At 44.9% G+C, this 12,629-nt stretch overlaps 1 protein-coding gene across 1 annotated transcript in view; it reads left to right on the forward strand.

The window, feature by feature from the left end:
- Window positions 1-12,629, forward strand: part of HTR4 (5-hydroxytryptamine receptor 4) — a gene marked incomplete at both ends in the record, with an annotated part of 122,412 nt that overhangs the window by 45,576 nt on the left and 64,207 nt on the right. The window contains 1 exon segment of the mRNA XM_084295407.1: window positions 12,006-12,131. Coding sequence (XP_084151533.1) covers window positions 12,006-12,131 — 126 coding nt within the window.

The raw sequence follows: 12,629 nt of genomic DNA on the forward strand, positions 1-12,629 counted from the left end.
AGAGTGTCCTGATAACTGAGTTATATTTAAAAATCAGTTGCAGCAGTCCAATGTGTGTAAACAGATTACTCACTGCATCCACAGTTCCTTTGCCTAATCTAGAAAATCATCCAAGCTCCCAGTTGGTTTATGGAGCTCCAATGATGTTTTTCTATCTCCTTATCTTCAGATTTGTATTTATTGATATTTTTTTTTCCAACTTTGTTTTAAAGGCCAGGACCTGAAAACACAAAGGCTGCTTGTTCCCAAAGCCTTATTTCCACAGTAAGATCACGGGGCTGTGGGCCAGCTCATCGCTCACTGTCAGTGCATTAGCCTGGAGACCTGTCCAGGGCTTGCACTTCTCATGAACTTCTTGAGGACTTTTCTGGAAACAGGCTCTGTCTACTCAGGGAGTCTAATAGGACAATAAATAAATCCAGCAAAAGGAGAAAATAGCCAAGAAAAGCCTAATTCGTGTTGACTTGGTCAAGAAATCCTCAGTACAGATAGCTCTGAGGAGTAAGGAAGCTGCCCAGGAGCTGCTCGATGTATCTGAGGCTGCTCAGATAGAGTCTCAGGTACTTGGAGGACATGTGAGTAGAGGATATCACAGGAGAAACCTCTACAAGGCTTGTGCATGGGGATATGAGCCTCTTCTTTGCTGGTAGAGATCCTTGGAAAATGACTGCCTTACTTTGTTGGGGATTAAACTGTTTCTGTTGTATTTTGTGTCATGCTGGAGTGGAAGAATGTGATTTCTCCATTCCCAAGCAGCTGAGATAGATTTGGTCCCATTACTGACATTATTTGCAATTTCCATTTTTATGGGCCGTAATGGGGATGTGATTCTCAGGCAGAGTTGGCAGCTACAATGAAACATGTTTTTTTTTGTTTGTTTGTTTGTTTGTTTGTTTTGTTTGTTTGTTTTTTGTTTGTTTTTTATAAATTCCTTGAAGTTCAGCTACTGTTCAGTATGCTTTTCTGAGCCCAGCAGATCTAGAGCTAGTCCAATTCAGGCACCTTGTGTTTTTGTATTGCTTTTACTCTTCCCTGTAGGCTGCACTCAGAGCCCTTGTTGCTGACATCCCCTTGCAGCACTGTGAGGATCTGTTTCGAACTGCCCTTGGAGACACACTGTAACACTGAAGTTTTTATTGGAGTTAAAAGCTGTAACCTGATTTAGCTAGGTGTCCCTCACCTGGAATACCCACTGAAGTTAGCAGCAAAGTTCAAGTGGCCAGAAAATTAATCACAAAACATAAATCAGCTTTCTGGACTCGCCCTCAGTGAAAGTGTACTGAGCCAGCTTTCCAGAAACATCACTGTATTAAGGTTTTCAAGACTCTTTGATTTGCAGGTGCTATTAAGTTGTCAGCAGCGTTGCAGACCCCTGTGCAGAGAATTTAAGCATGAGGAGCATCTTCACTACTTTCTGCTGAGCACTGCCAGGGAACTGCAGACACTGAGTTGGGAGCCAGTTTCCCTACTAACACGGCAAAAATTACCCACAAAAAAAAAATAAATAAGATAAAGTTGTTCATAGCCTGTTGTCTTTTTTGAGCTTTGTGACTCTTGTCTTGGTTGGTCTCTTTGACATTTGAGTACGACATTGCAATTACACATGGGAAATGGCACTGCATCTAAGGTGTTGGGTGCAGACACCTTACCTCTTTCTCCTTGGTTTGCCTCAAAACTTTGAGAAAACTCTGAGAAGCAGCAGCTAGTTCCCCCTTAGGGATCAAAGAGCAGTTCCTTAAACTTGGCTTTGTTCCCACTTTATGGAAGAAACCGGTTGTGTTGCTGAAAGCTCATTTGAAGTTCACAGATCTGTGAGTAGAGCTCACACTTGATGCCACCCAGCAGCCGTGGGCCAGCTCACTCCCTTGTGGGGAAGGTCTCTCCCTTCATGTTGCTCCGTTCTCCAGGAACTGCTTTTTTTAAGAATCTTCATCAAGGGCTTCTGCAGCCACACGCAGTAGGACACTCTTCCTGGAAGTGTTTGTCCTTGTTAGCCAGATCACAACTGAAGAAACCTTTCCAGACCTTCCAAGACTGGCCTCAGTTATTTGGTAGTGACTGCTGGGTGGGATCTGGGTTGCATCTGAGCTGAGTGCCTACATTTTCCATCTACAAAGCAGTCCCTGCTGTTTGCTTTTCCTCTGTCCTGCTGCTTGCCCAGGTTGACATCCTGTCTTATTTATTTGAAGTGAGAAACATGACGAGGCCTTTGGAGAATATACAGATCATGCGCTTGGCTGGGATCATAGAAGGGGGTTTAAATAAAACAAGAGATTTAAGTGCTTTGCTCTTAATTCAAGGGCTTTCCACGTCTTGTGCTATCCGGAGCCTAAATGCAAAATTGAGATTCATATAAAAAGAGCTGATGAGCACATGCTCTGGGGGTGGAAGGCTCTAGCTGCCACCTCTGGAATCAGCATTACCAAGCTCTGATCTTTATGGTACAGCTCGCAGCAAGGCAGAGGAGCTAGAAATGCCTGATGCCTCAAAGATGACTTTTATCTGACCTGACTGATATGCTCTGTGTCAGGATACAGCTGACTTGTTGAGCAGCTTGGAAATTGTGGTGCTGGTGAAGGGACTAAGGAGACACACGAATTCCTGGAGTAAGAAGGCAATCATTCAGTCAAGTACTTGAAAGGGCACGCACCTTGGAAGCTGAACAAATGAACTGCACTATGCTGTGCCTTCAAAAATCTCATTGAGACATACAGTCCTGTGTTGTCCTCAAAAAGAAGTAAAAGTTTCTTTCTGACATTGTGTTGTAATGAATGAGTGAACTGTGTGGCTGAGCACGGAGGCGTTCCCAAATGAAATGTATTCCAGAAATCAATGAATTATCGGTGCCAAGTCTTCCATTAGCAGGGGTAACAACAAGAAACTTTCATTCCTCTAGATTCTTGAAACTGTGAAGCTGTCCAAGAAATACTAGAAACTAGACAGCCAATAGCTGTATTTGACTTTTATTGTCCAAGGTGTAAACAAGCAGGGAGAGAAGTACACAGCATGGGTATTTCAATATACAGCCTGATGCCAGGACTCTTCCACCAATCTTGACTGGACAGTTGTCATTTAACAATATTTCCCTGACTGCAGATATTGCTTCCAAGAGTAAATCAGAGACTTTCATGCTGTTTAACTAGAAAGTCTTGCAACTTGCAGGCTTTCAGCAAAGATGGGAACAAAGGCTTTTCCTGGTCTGAAAATGAGAATTTGGTTCTGGAATGCCAACAGATACTAAGAGCTATCATTATGGTGTCTCAATGAAGAGTTATGTTTGGGAAATGTGTGTGGATAGGACAAACTTTCTCGTTTTAATGGCAGAAATAATAGTAAGGCAGTCAAACAAATGCTTTCAGCCCAGGAGCAGCAGCTCACCGTTGAAGGCTCTGCTCAGACAGTCTTAGAGCACTCCAGTATTGCACCTGGTTATTGAAGGAAGCATTGCATGGATTTTTGTGAGCATGTGAAACATGAACGCTCAGAGTATGTTTAACAAGAGTCTGAACCTTCATTACCCAACCCACTCCCATGCTAGAGGAGGTTGTATCATAGATCTGCATCAAATACATCCAGTTACTCCTTGTTTCTAAACTACTGAAACTAAAGCTTGAGATACTCACATATGCAATAGAAATAATGGTAATACTGTTTATGTCTCTGTAAAATTAAAACTATTTTACACAGTAACAGAATTACAAACACTCTTTCTTGAAAGTACTGGAAAAATAAAGTGTTTCACTGAATCAGGTCCCCTGAGCATAGCTATGCTGTATTTGTCATTTGAACACTCAGCTTGCTCTGTTTGCAACTTCCATATGACAAGGAATAGGCAAAAGCCACTTATCTGGAAAATAGAGAATAATCATGTTATTAAGATAGACAACATGCCAAAAGTCAGGTTTATTTATGTTCTTTATTAAACTGACACATGTAGCTTGGTAGAGGCACTGAACATACATCTGAGGAGCAATTCTAGTTAGGAACTGATCAAGAAATTTCTGATTAAAGGCATGTTTGATCTTTGGTTTTATTCATCATTCCCAAAGGAGAAATGATTGTTACAACATCTCTGCTGCACTTTGTACTGTGCCTAAATTCTTGCCTGTGCCTAAACCAGGCTTGCTTTCTCATAGCAGTATTCGGTAACCTCACTGAGATAAGTAGACCCTGCATATCCAAAAAGCATTATTATGTGCATGTAAAGATAAAAGGGCAGTATTTGGCATGTGAAGGGAGCACTGGGAGTCAAATGTGAAAACCTGGAAATAAAAGGTACTGAACGAAACACAGTGCAAGGTCTGGTGATTGCTTGTGTTTGTGCAGTGCTTTGCACAAGGGATCTCCTATGGTATTTGTAAATGGATAACAAATGGAGCAATAGGAGCAGCTAGCAGCTGCCTTTCCTTCATGTAAACACCACGATCTTAACCTAATGCTAATTTAATAAGTTAATTTTAACTTATATTTTAGGTGACAGTCTAATGGTTTTTAAGGATTGTACTTACATGCATCATCCTTGCAGCAATATCCTTTCCTACGTGGGTGTAACTTATGTAATGCCTGATCTGCTGATTGGGAAAGAGCAGAGCCTGGCTCTTCATCCTCCGTTTGATGAGAAGTAGGGACGGACATGGCTACTGGGTGCCAGCAAGCTCTCCTGCAGGGGGGGAAGCCAGGAGGTGTAGGCAGTGCCCTGAGACTCACCAGGTTGGGTTTTATTCCCTGGCTCAGCACACTTCTCCCATTAACTTTGCAAGATGCTTGTGCTCTCAGGGTCTTAGATCTCCGTCTGTTTGCAGATCGTAACAAGGGATCACGTTTTTCAGAATCATGTCCTCCAGAAAAGGCAGGAACTTCTGCTGGTGGAAACTAAGGAGACTGCACGGGCCAGCAGGAAGCTCGTTTCTATGGGGTCAGTAGTTGGAGCCTCCTGTGCCTTGATGATCAGCCCAAACCCAGGCAGGCTCAGACCCTGCGATGTGTGTGGGGCTGGAGCCACTGCTATGGTGTTGCTTGATGCCTGCCAGGGTCCCGCAGTGTCTGGCAGCTCCAGCACACACCTGCTGCCTGAATGGGAGAGCTCCTAGCACGTACCTGATTGACTGCACAGCCCCCACACAGCAATTTTTAAAACATTTAAATAGCCTGTCTTCTTTGCTTCATCTTGACAATTGATTTTAATCAGTATTATCAGCTATTTAAGACACTTAATTCTCTGAAACACTCTAGCATTCAGCCTGCAGGAGACATGTGGAGCAGAGGTGCAGGCTCAGTGACATTCTCAATGGCTTTGTCCGGGAGGTGACCTGAAATCCTTGTTGCATAGTTTGTGGCCCTACCTGAGCTGCTGCTGTTCACAGTAAATCGGTGCTTTTTAAATCCCACACCATCGGTGAAAGTGAGTTGGTTTGCACAACTTTTTTGAGGTTCAAAGCAGCACAAAAGGAAAAAAACAAATAAACAAACAAACATTATCCTTTCCTACCCACCCCACTGCTGCAATGTATTTGGTTAAAGAAAAAAAAAAAAAGAAAAAAAAAAAAAGAACCACTCAAATAAACTAATCACATGACTGAGTTATTTTAATATGTGGAATACTGCTTATTTGTGGCTCGTCAATACTTTAATTAATTTCAATCTGTTTCTAAAACAGAAGGAAAAGTACATAATTGATTTGAATCTGTTAGGAGTGGTCTTGCCATCTGCACAGCCTGAAGCAAAGGCAGTGAAACATTTGAATACATTGTAAGAAATTATATGCTTCTATGTTAATGCTGACTTCTGATTAATATTTTTAGGTGGTAGTAGAATAGAATATGGTAACAGCTGGAAAGCCATAGATCAAATAATATCTTCCCTATTGTCATGTTTCCATACTAAGACATGCATTGTTAGGTTTACTCATATAATAACATATCTTCATTTTTAAGTGTTTAACACAGCCTCTGATTTTATGCCTAGGAATAATCAGGGGAGTAGAGAGGAGGAGAGGCAAATAACAGCTTATTTGCAGTTACAGACCTGCATGAAATATCATGTAACCTGGAGTTACAGAGTGAAAAGCCATGGCTTGGGTGAAGAGTAAGCAGTCTGACTCCCCTGCGTATTCCCCATTTTCCCTAAGGCCCCTGTAAATAAAGGAGGAAGCTCTGTTCTAGGTTCACCTGGTAAAACTCACTGCTCTGAGCTCTTAATCCTCATCAGTGAGAATTACACATGCACCTTGCTTTGAAGTGCTCAGGAGGTCCCTGGCTGCCTCCAGGAGATGCTGCAGGTCACCTCGGCAGGCAGAGTTATTCCCTGCCAGTTAGGAAATGGTTCTCCATGCCCCCTGGGCTTCAGCTGCACTCCTCTGCCCCCAAAAGAGAAATCCTGTTTATTCTACCTTTGCCCTGTTTTCCATCTCTCCCATTCCCTTTCTCTCTCTGACACCCACAGCAGTGTCTGTGAGAAGCCCAAGGTGCTCTCAGCAGTTTATTGGTGACTTTGTCCCGCTGCAGTTGCAGGGAGGTCAGGCAGTGATTTGTAATGAAAACTAGAGGAGCAATATATGCAGTCTTACCAGCATGACCAATCTGTGGTTTAATTGCTGCATACAATATGCAAAAGCACTAGAGGTCAGATAGAGAAGGTGGGGTGTTTACAGGAAAGTAGAAATTGAGCTTGAAAAAAAAAAAGTAATTACACTTTTTAAAAAAACATTAATGACTACACAGAAGAGCCTTTTAAATATATTCACGTGGATTTAAAGCATTCATTCCACATCAGTATTTCACCTTTTTCCTTAAGTGATTTCTATATTCCTACTAACCAACAATCATTTTGTCTGAATCTCATTTCCTTGTAACAGCAAACCCATCAATCTCTGTTTTATTAAACAGGGAAGCATGCTTGGAAGCCAGAGCACTCAGATTTGATCAAAGATGTTATGCAAACCATTGATTTTAATTTACAACAATATCCACTTCTTCCATTATTAACAGCTTTGAATTACCGAGACTGAATAATTAACAAATATTCCTACTTGATGACAGATTATTCAAAAAGCAGATGAGCAGAAACATATCCCAGATGAACGTCCTTCTTGCACCCCTGGTGATGTCTATGTCTAATGTTCCCCAGAGGATCAGTACAAGGGGGCATGAGAGCAATACTCGTTGTAGAGATCTCCCAAACACTTTGGAAACTGTCGTCAGAGCAAATGCCCCGCAGACATGTGTCAGGACATGTTTCTGGCCTCCTGCCTTTGTTCAGGGCCCTGCGCTGTAGCCAGACTGGTGCAAATGGTGCAGGCGTGGGGGATGATGAATGACAGTGATGCAGGCAGCCTCGGTGCACCCTCAAACCCCAGGGATCCCTAAAACATGATCCAGCAGGCTCAATCACCAGCTCCCCTCACAAGGCACTGCTCAGAGGGGTGGACAAAGGCCAGCTGAACCCACACTGGCAGGTCCTGGGACGATGGAGTTGGCTCTCCCCATCTGTACCCTCTGCAGAATCTGGGGAGATGCAAGGTGCTCAAATAATCCAGAGATGGGAACTGTTTAGGAAGAGCAGATGGATGAGCAAAGCTAGATAAGACAAAATACGAATCTGTCTGCCTGGCTCTGTATAAACAGAACCATCCTCCTCCTCTCCACCGCTCTGCCAGCATTTGTGTGCTGCTGTGGAGGAAAAGGAACACCTTTTGTAGGGAGGTATTCAGTGTGGTGTGACGTTTTGTTTCACAGCCACGGAGTGAAGTCAGCCCATTGTGAGGGCTCTGTTTAGAAAGGTACAATTACAGCTCCATGAAGGTGCCTTTGATCCCGGTGTCCCCATTGTTCGCCAGCTTTTCATCCTGCCCTGTACACAGTTAGCAGGCAGAGACCTGACCTTTGAAGTCTCTTCTTTTCCTCATCCCTCTAATTTTTGTGGAGCCTTCTGCTGAACATTATTAATGAAGGCTCTGGTGGTTGTGCTCACAGTACCGATGCTGGCTTGTGCCTGCTCTTCCCCAGCAGTACAACATCTGTCTGCACGAGGAGGGAGGTGGCAGGCCCAGAGCTGTCTGTGCCTCCAGCAGAGGAGAATTGCCTTGGGCATCCTGCTGGGCCTTATCCAAAGCATGTCGCTGCTGTGCACGTCCCTCTTGTGGCACCCCAACCTCCCTGCCTCCCCAAATCTTCAACACCAGACATTGATTCTGGGGAAAGGAGAGATTTCAGATCAGATGGAAATGGACGGATGGGGGAGTGAATTCTCGCTGGGGAAAGAATGGTGTCCTTTCCTAGGAGCCGTCATGTGGCTAGTGACCAGTTTTGCGGAGTGCCTTGGGATCTGGGTGTTGGAATAAGGACCTGGATATCAATTACCTTTAGTTTTGAGGAAAGCATCTATATATGCAATTTAGGGCAGTCATTGGTGACAGAAGGAACGGAAACTGATGCCATGCATGTACTTGATTTTACATCTAGCATCTTACTACTAGGTGGAGAAAAGCTGCCCAGAGGCAGTATTTGCTGTTCTGAGAGTTTAAAAGACAGACCAGAGAATCTCACCTAGGGCTTTTTAGCACAAACTGCTGTGACCTTTGCAGCACGAGAGAGCACGCGAGGGAGGTACCACTATATGCACGTAGGCATTTCTTTTCCTACAGGCCACCGTCAGGGATGGAATGATGGATGAGGCAGATCCTTTTGGCAGATGGGAATTTTCTTCCATCAGATGGGAGGAGGCGGACTGGATCAATGTAGGCAAATTGCAGGCAACAACTGAGTGTAATTATAAGAACTGCAGACACAAAACCCACTCATTTCAAGAGTTGTCCAAGAATTAATGACCTAGGGCAGTGGGAAGCAACATATCCAGCAAAAGCTGGGAAATCCACACTTAGTTCTGACAGAGCCTTGTCACCATTTCTGAATGCACCAGCATTTGCCCAGAGCTGCTAGCTGCCCAGGAGGCCTCCTGGAGCCTTAATTACCCTCACTGAAGTTGTGATAAGTCCAGGAGACAGCTCTCCCTAATTAAATGTAAACTCTCAGATGCTGAGTAAAACCTGCTCTTGACTTTTCCTTTCTTCTGTCTTAGCATCTGTAATTGCCTTGCACAAAAATAAGTGTCTTGCTGAATGCAGATCCATGACTGCGTCTGACCCTGTCTACACCACCCTGGCAACCTTCCTCCATTAAGCAGGACTGGATTCACTGACATTAGCACCAAAAAACATTAGGGCAAAAGAAGCAGCCATGCCTTTGCCTCACATTTACCATCTGGGCCAGGACCATTCACCTAACACAAGACAAAACCCACTGCCTTACTGGGTTCTCTTCGCTCCAAGCCACCTCTACCTGGGTGTAACTGGTACCCCAGGAACATCCAGAAGGACACAAGGCTGGCAGCACTCAGGGACTTTTTGCCTGAAAGCTCTGCAGGGAAGTGGGATACACCCATAGAATAGAATCATAGAATATCCTGAGTTGGAAGGGACCCTTAAGGATCATCAAGTCCAACTCTTGACACCGCACAGGTCTACCCAAAAGTTCAGACCATGTGACTAAGTGCACAGTCCAATCTCTTCTTAAATTCAGACAGGCTCGGTGCAGTGACCACTTCCCTGGGGAGCCTGTTCCAGTGTGCAACCACCCTCTCTGTGAAGAACCCCCTCCTGACGTCCAGCCTAAATTTCCCCTGCCTCAGCTTAACCCCGTTCCCGCGGGTCCTGTCACTAGTGTTAATGGAGAAAAGGTCTCCTGCCTCTCGACACCCCCTTACGAGGAAGTTGTAGACTGTGATGAGGTCTCCCCTCAGCCTCCCCTTCTCCAGGCTGAACAGGCCCAGTGACCTCAGCCGTTCCTCGTACGTCTTCCCCTCCAGGCCTTTCACCATCTTCGTAGCCCTCCTCTGGACACTTTCCAACAGTTTCATGTCCTTTTTATACTGTGGTGCCCAGAACTGCACACAGTACTCGAGGTGAGGCCGCACCAGCGCAGAGTAGAGCATCTGTCCATGCTCTATGACCTCTTTTAAGCTTCTGGTTTTAATTCATGAGATTATCCTGAATTAAAAGCTATGTGTGCTCTCACGGGGGAGAAAGCACTTCTTGGCATATGAATGTACATTTCTGAAGTTAGGCAATGCAGTTGTGTCAGACCTCTTTCTCATTATAGCTGGATAATTGAACTTGTTTTCTATCCTGCATAGGTCTGCCTGATGTTTTGTGTTTCCATGAGGCTAGTGTGAGGCCAGGGCATCTCCTTTCTTCTTTCTTATTTGCTCATAAACATTCTCACCGTTCTGGATGAATCTATACCCAAATGCATTTCCTTGTAAAACCTTATAACTCATGAATTTCTAAGATGGTGTTCATGCTGCATATGATGAGTCTAGGCTCAACAGGCTGTGATCTGACCCAACAGTGCAACTGGCAGTGGGCAAAAAAAAGTCAGACTGAAGGTGGCACCAGGGACAAAAGCAGAAATTGTGATTAAAGGGGTGCTCTGCAGTGCAGGCATGAGCTGAAGTCGGTCATGAGACGCCTATTAAGATGGCACAGGCACTGGAGATGGGACTGCAGCAGAGCCTCTAATCTTTTTGAGCTTTGCCAAAATCAGGAGAATTCAGAAAGATAAAGTGTAAAAGCCTGGACTGGATTTAGTAAATAAAACATGACCCCAGAGGAAGTCAAACTAAAACAGAATAACAGTTCAACTTTTCAATGATGTGAACAATCTCACAGCACTAATCCTGGGTGCCAAGTGCCAGCTCTGTGCACGGTGAAGGAATCTCCCTGCAGAATTAGTGCCGAATGCTGCTCCTAATGCTGGTTTATTTCTAGCCACACCTGATGCTATGAACAAACACTTGTTCTCACCACTCTGATGTACTGTGGAAAGTGACACAGGCAGGAGGAGGTTTGGGATGCCTTTTGTTCTGGATAAATAATTAGAAATAGCCTAAAAAGAAAAGTGGCTCAAAAATTTGGTAAGAAACACAGTTTTATGAATGCTATCCATTGCACATTATGTATTACCCTCCTCTTTTGCAGACTCAAAAAAAAATAAATTAAACAAATAAACAAACAAACAACAAACCAAACCAAACAAAAAAGAACGTTTAACAAGATATTTGTAGAAATACAGATTTAAGATATATCTAACATTGTGTCTGCATGTTATCCTTCCTTCTTTCCTTTCCTTGCCTTGCCTTGCCATGCCTTGCCTTTTCACTAGCTGAAAGAAATTATCGATGTCAAGATAGAGGGAAGTTTGGCACTTCCTTTTCCAACAGTTGTTTTAATTTCCCTAAATCTAGAACAGTTTCTAAGTAAAACAGCAAAGAGAAAAGAAGAGGAGAGGAGAGGAGAGGAGAGGAGAGGAGAGGAGAGGAGAGGAGAGGAGAGGAGAGGAGAGGAGAGGAGAGGAGAGGAGAGGAGAGGAGAGGAGAGGAGAGGAGAGGAGAGGAGAGGAGAGGAGAGGAGAGGAAGGGAAGGGAAGGGAAGGGAAGGGAAGGGAAGGGAAGGGAAGGGAAGGGAAGGGAAGGGAAGGGAAGGGAAGGGAAGGGAAGGGAAGGGAAGGGAAGGGAAGGGAAGGGAAGGGAAGGGAAGGGAAGGGAAGGGAAGGGAAGGGAAGGGAAGGGAAGGGAAGGGGAAGGGAGAAGAGAAGAGAAGAGAAGAGAAGAGAAGAGAAGAGAAGAGAAGAGAAGAGAAGAGAAGAGAAGAGAAGAGAAGAGAAGAGAAGAGAAGAGAAGAGAAGAGAAGAGAAGAGAAGAGAAGAGAAGAGAAGAGAAGAGAAGAGAAGGATTCAGCCTTTCTGCTGATGAACACGAGCCTCTCAGCTTTCTCTGTAAATAGGAAAAACTCTTTGTTAAGGAGTGCTGAGGTCTTGGTGGGCTGTTTGGGGATGCTGCTGCTGTGATGGCCAAGTGGGTGCTTGGCGTCCTCGGCTCTGCAGGAACCTGGGCAGCCCCCAGACTCTGGTGCATTTTCTTTATTTTCCTTTTTTTTTTTCTGTGCTCTCCAGTTCAAGTGAGGGCTTCAGCATAGCAGAGAAGATTGTGTTGCTCACCTTCATCTCAGCGGTTATTCTGATGGCCATCCTGGGGAACCTGCTGGTGATGGTGGCGGTGTGCCGGGACAGGCAACTCAGGTGAGCCCATGCAGCCCCCACAGCTCCCCCTTTAGCCAGGGGGCACGGGGCAAGGCCCCAGATGAAAGCCCTTTGCATGAATCTTGGAGCATAGACCATGAAGGAGGTGCCACCATTAGCTGTGGGGCAGTGTCATGCTGCCAACTCGGTCTCGGTGTCCCTGCCCTCAGAATTGCCCTGTGGCCATGGGACCATTGCAGTCTCCATCCCCTACACATTTAGCACTTTTGGTGTCAAAACCAGATAAATCAGTGAAAAACAGAGCAAAGCAGCAGTGCTCAATCCCATCTCCAATTCCCTTTCTCACTAGCCCCTGAGTAAAACATGCAGCTCGAGGTCCTTCTACCGCAGCCTGGCAAATGTTCCCAACAATCTGGGGCGGTTCACAGGCAAAACTCCTGTCTTGAGGCTTGCTGCTCCCCCTGCGATTTGTCAGACCAGCCCCACGAGCGGAGGGAGATATTCAGCAGCCTCTATTCATATTCTGCGTGGGATTTT

This window comes from Netta rufina, assembly GCF_964035555.1.
Source record: "Netta rufina genome assembly, chromosome: 14".
NCBI classification, from domain to species: Eukaryota; Metazoa; Chordata; class Aves; order Anseriformes; family Anatidae; genus Netta; species Netta rufina.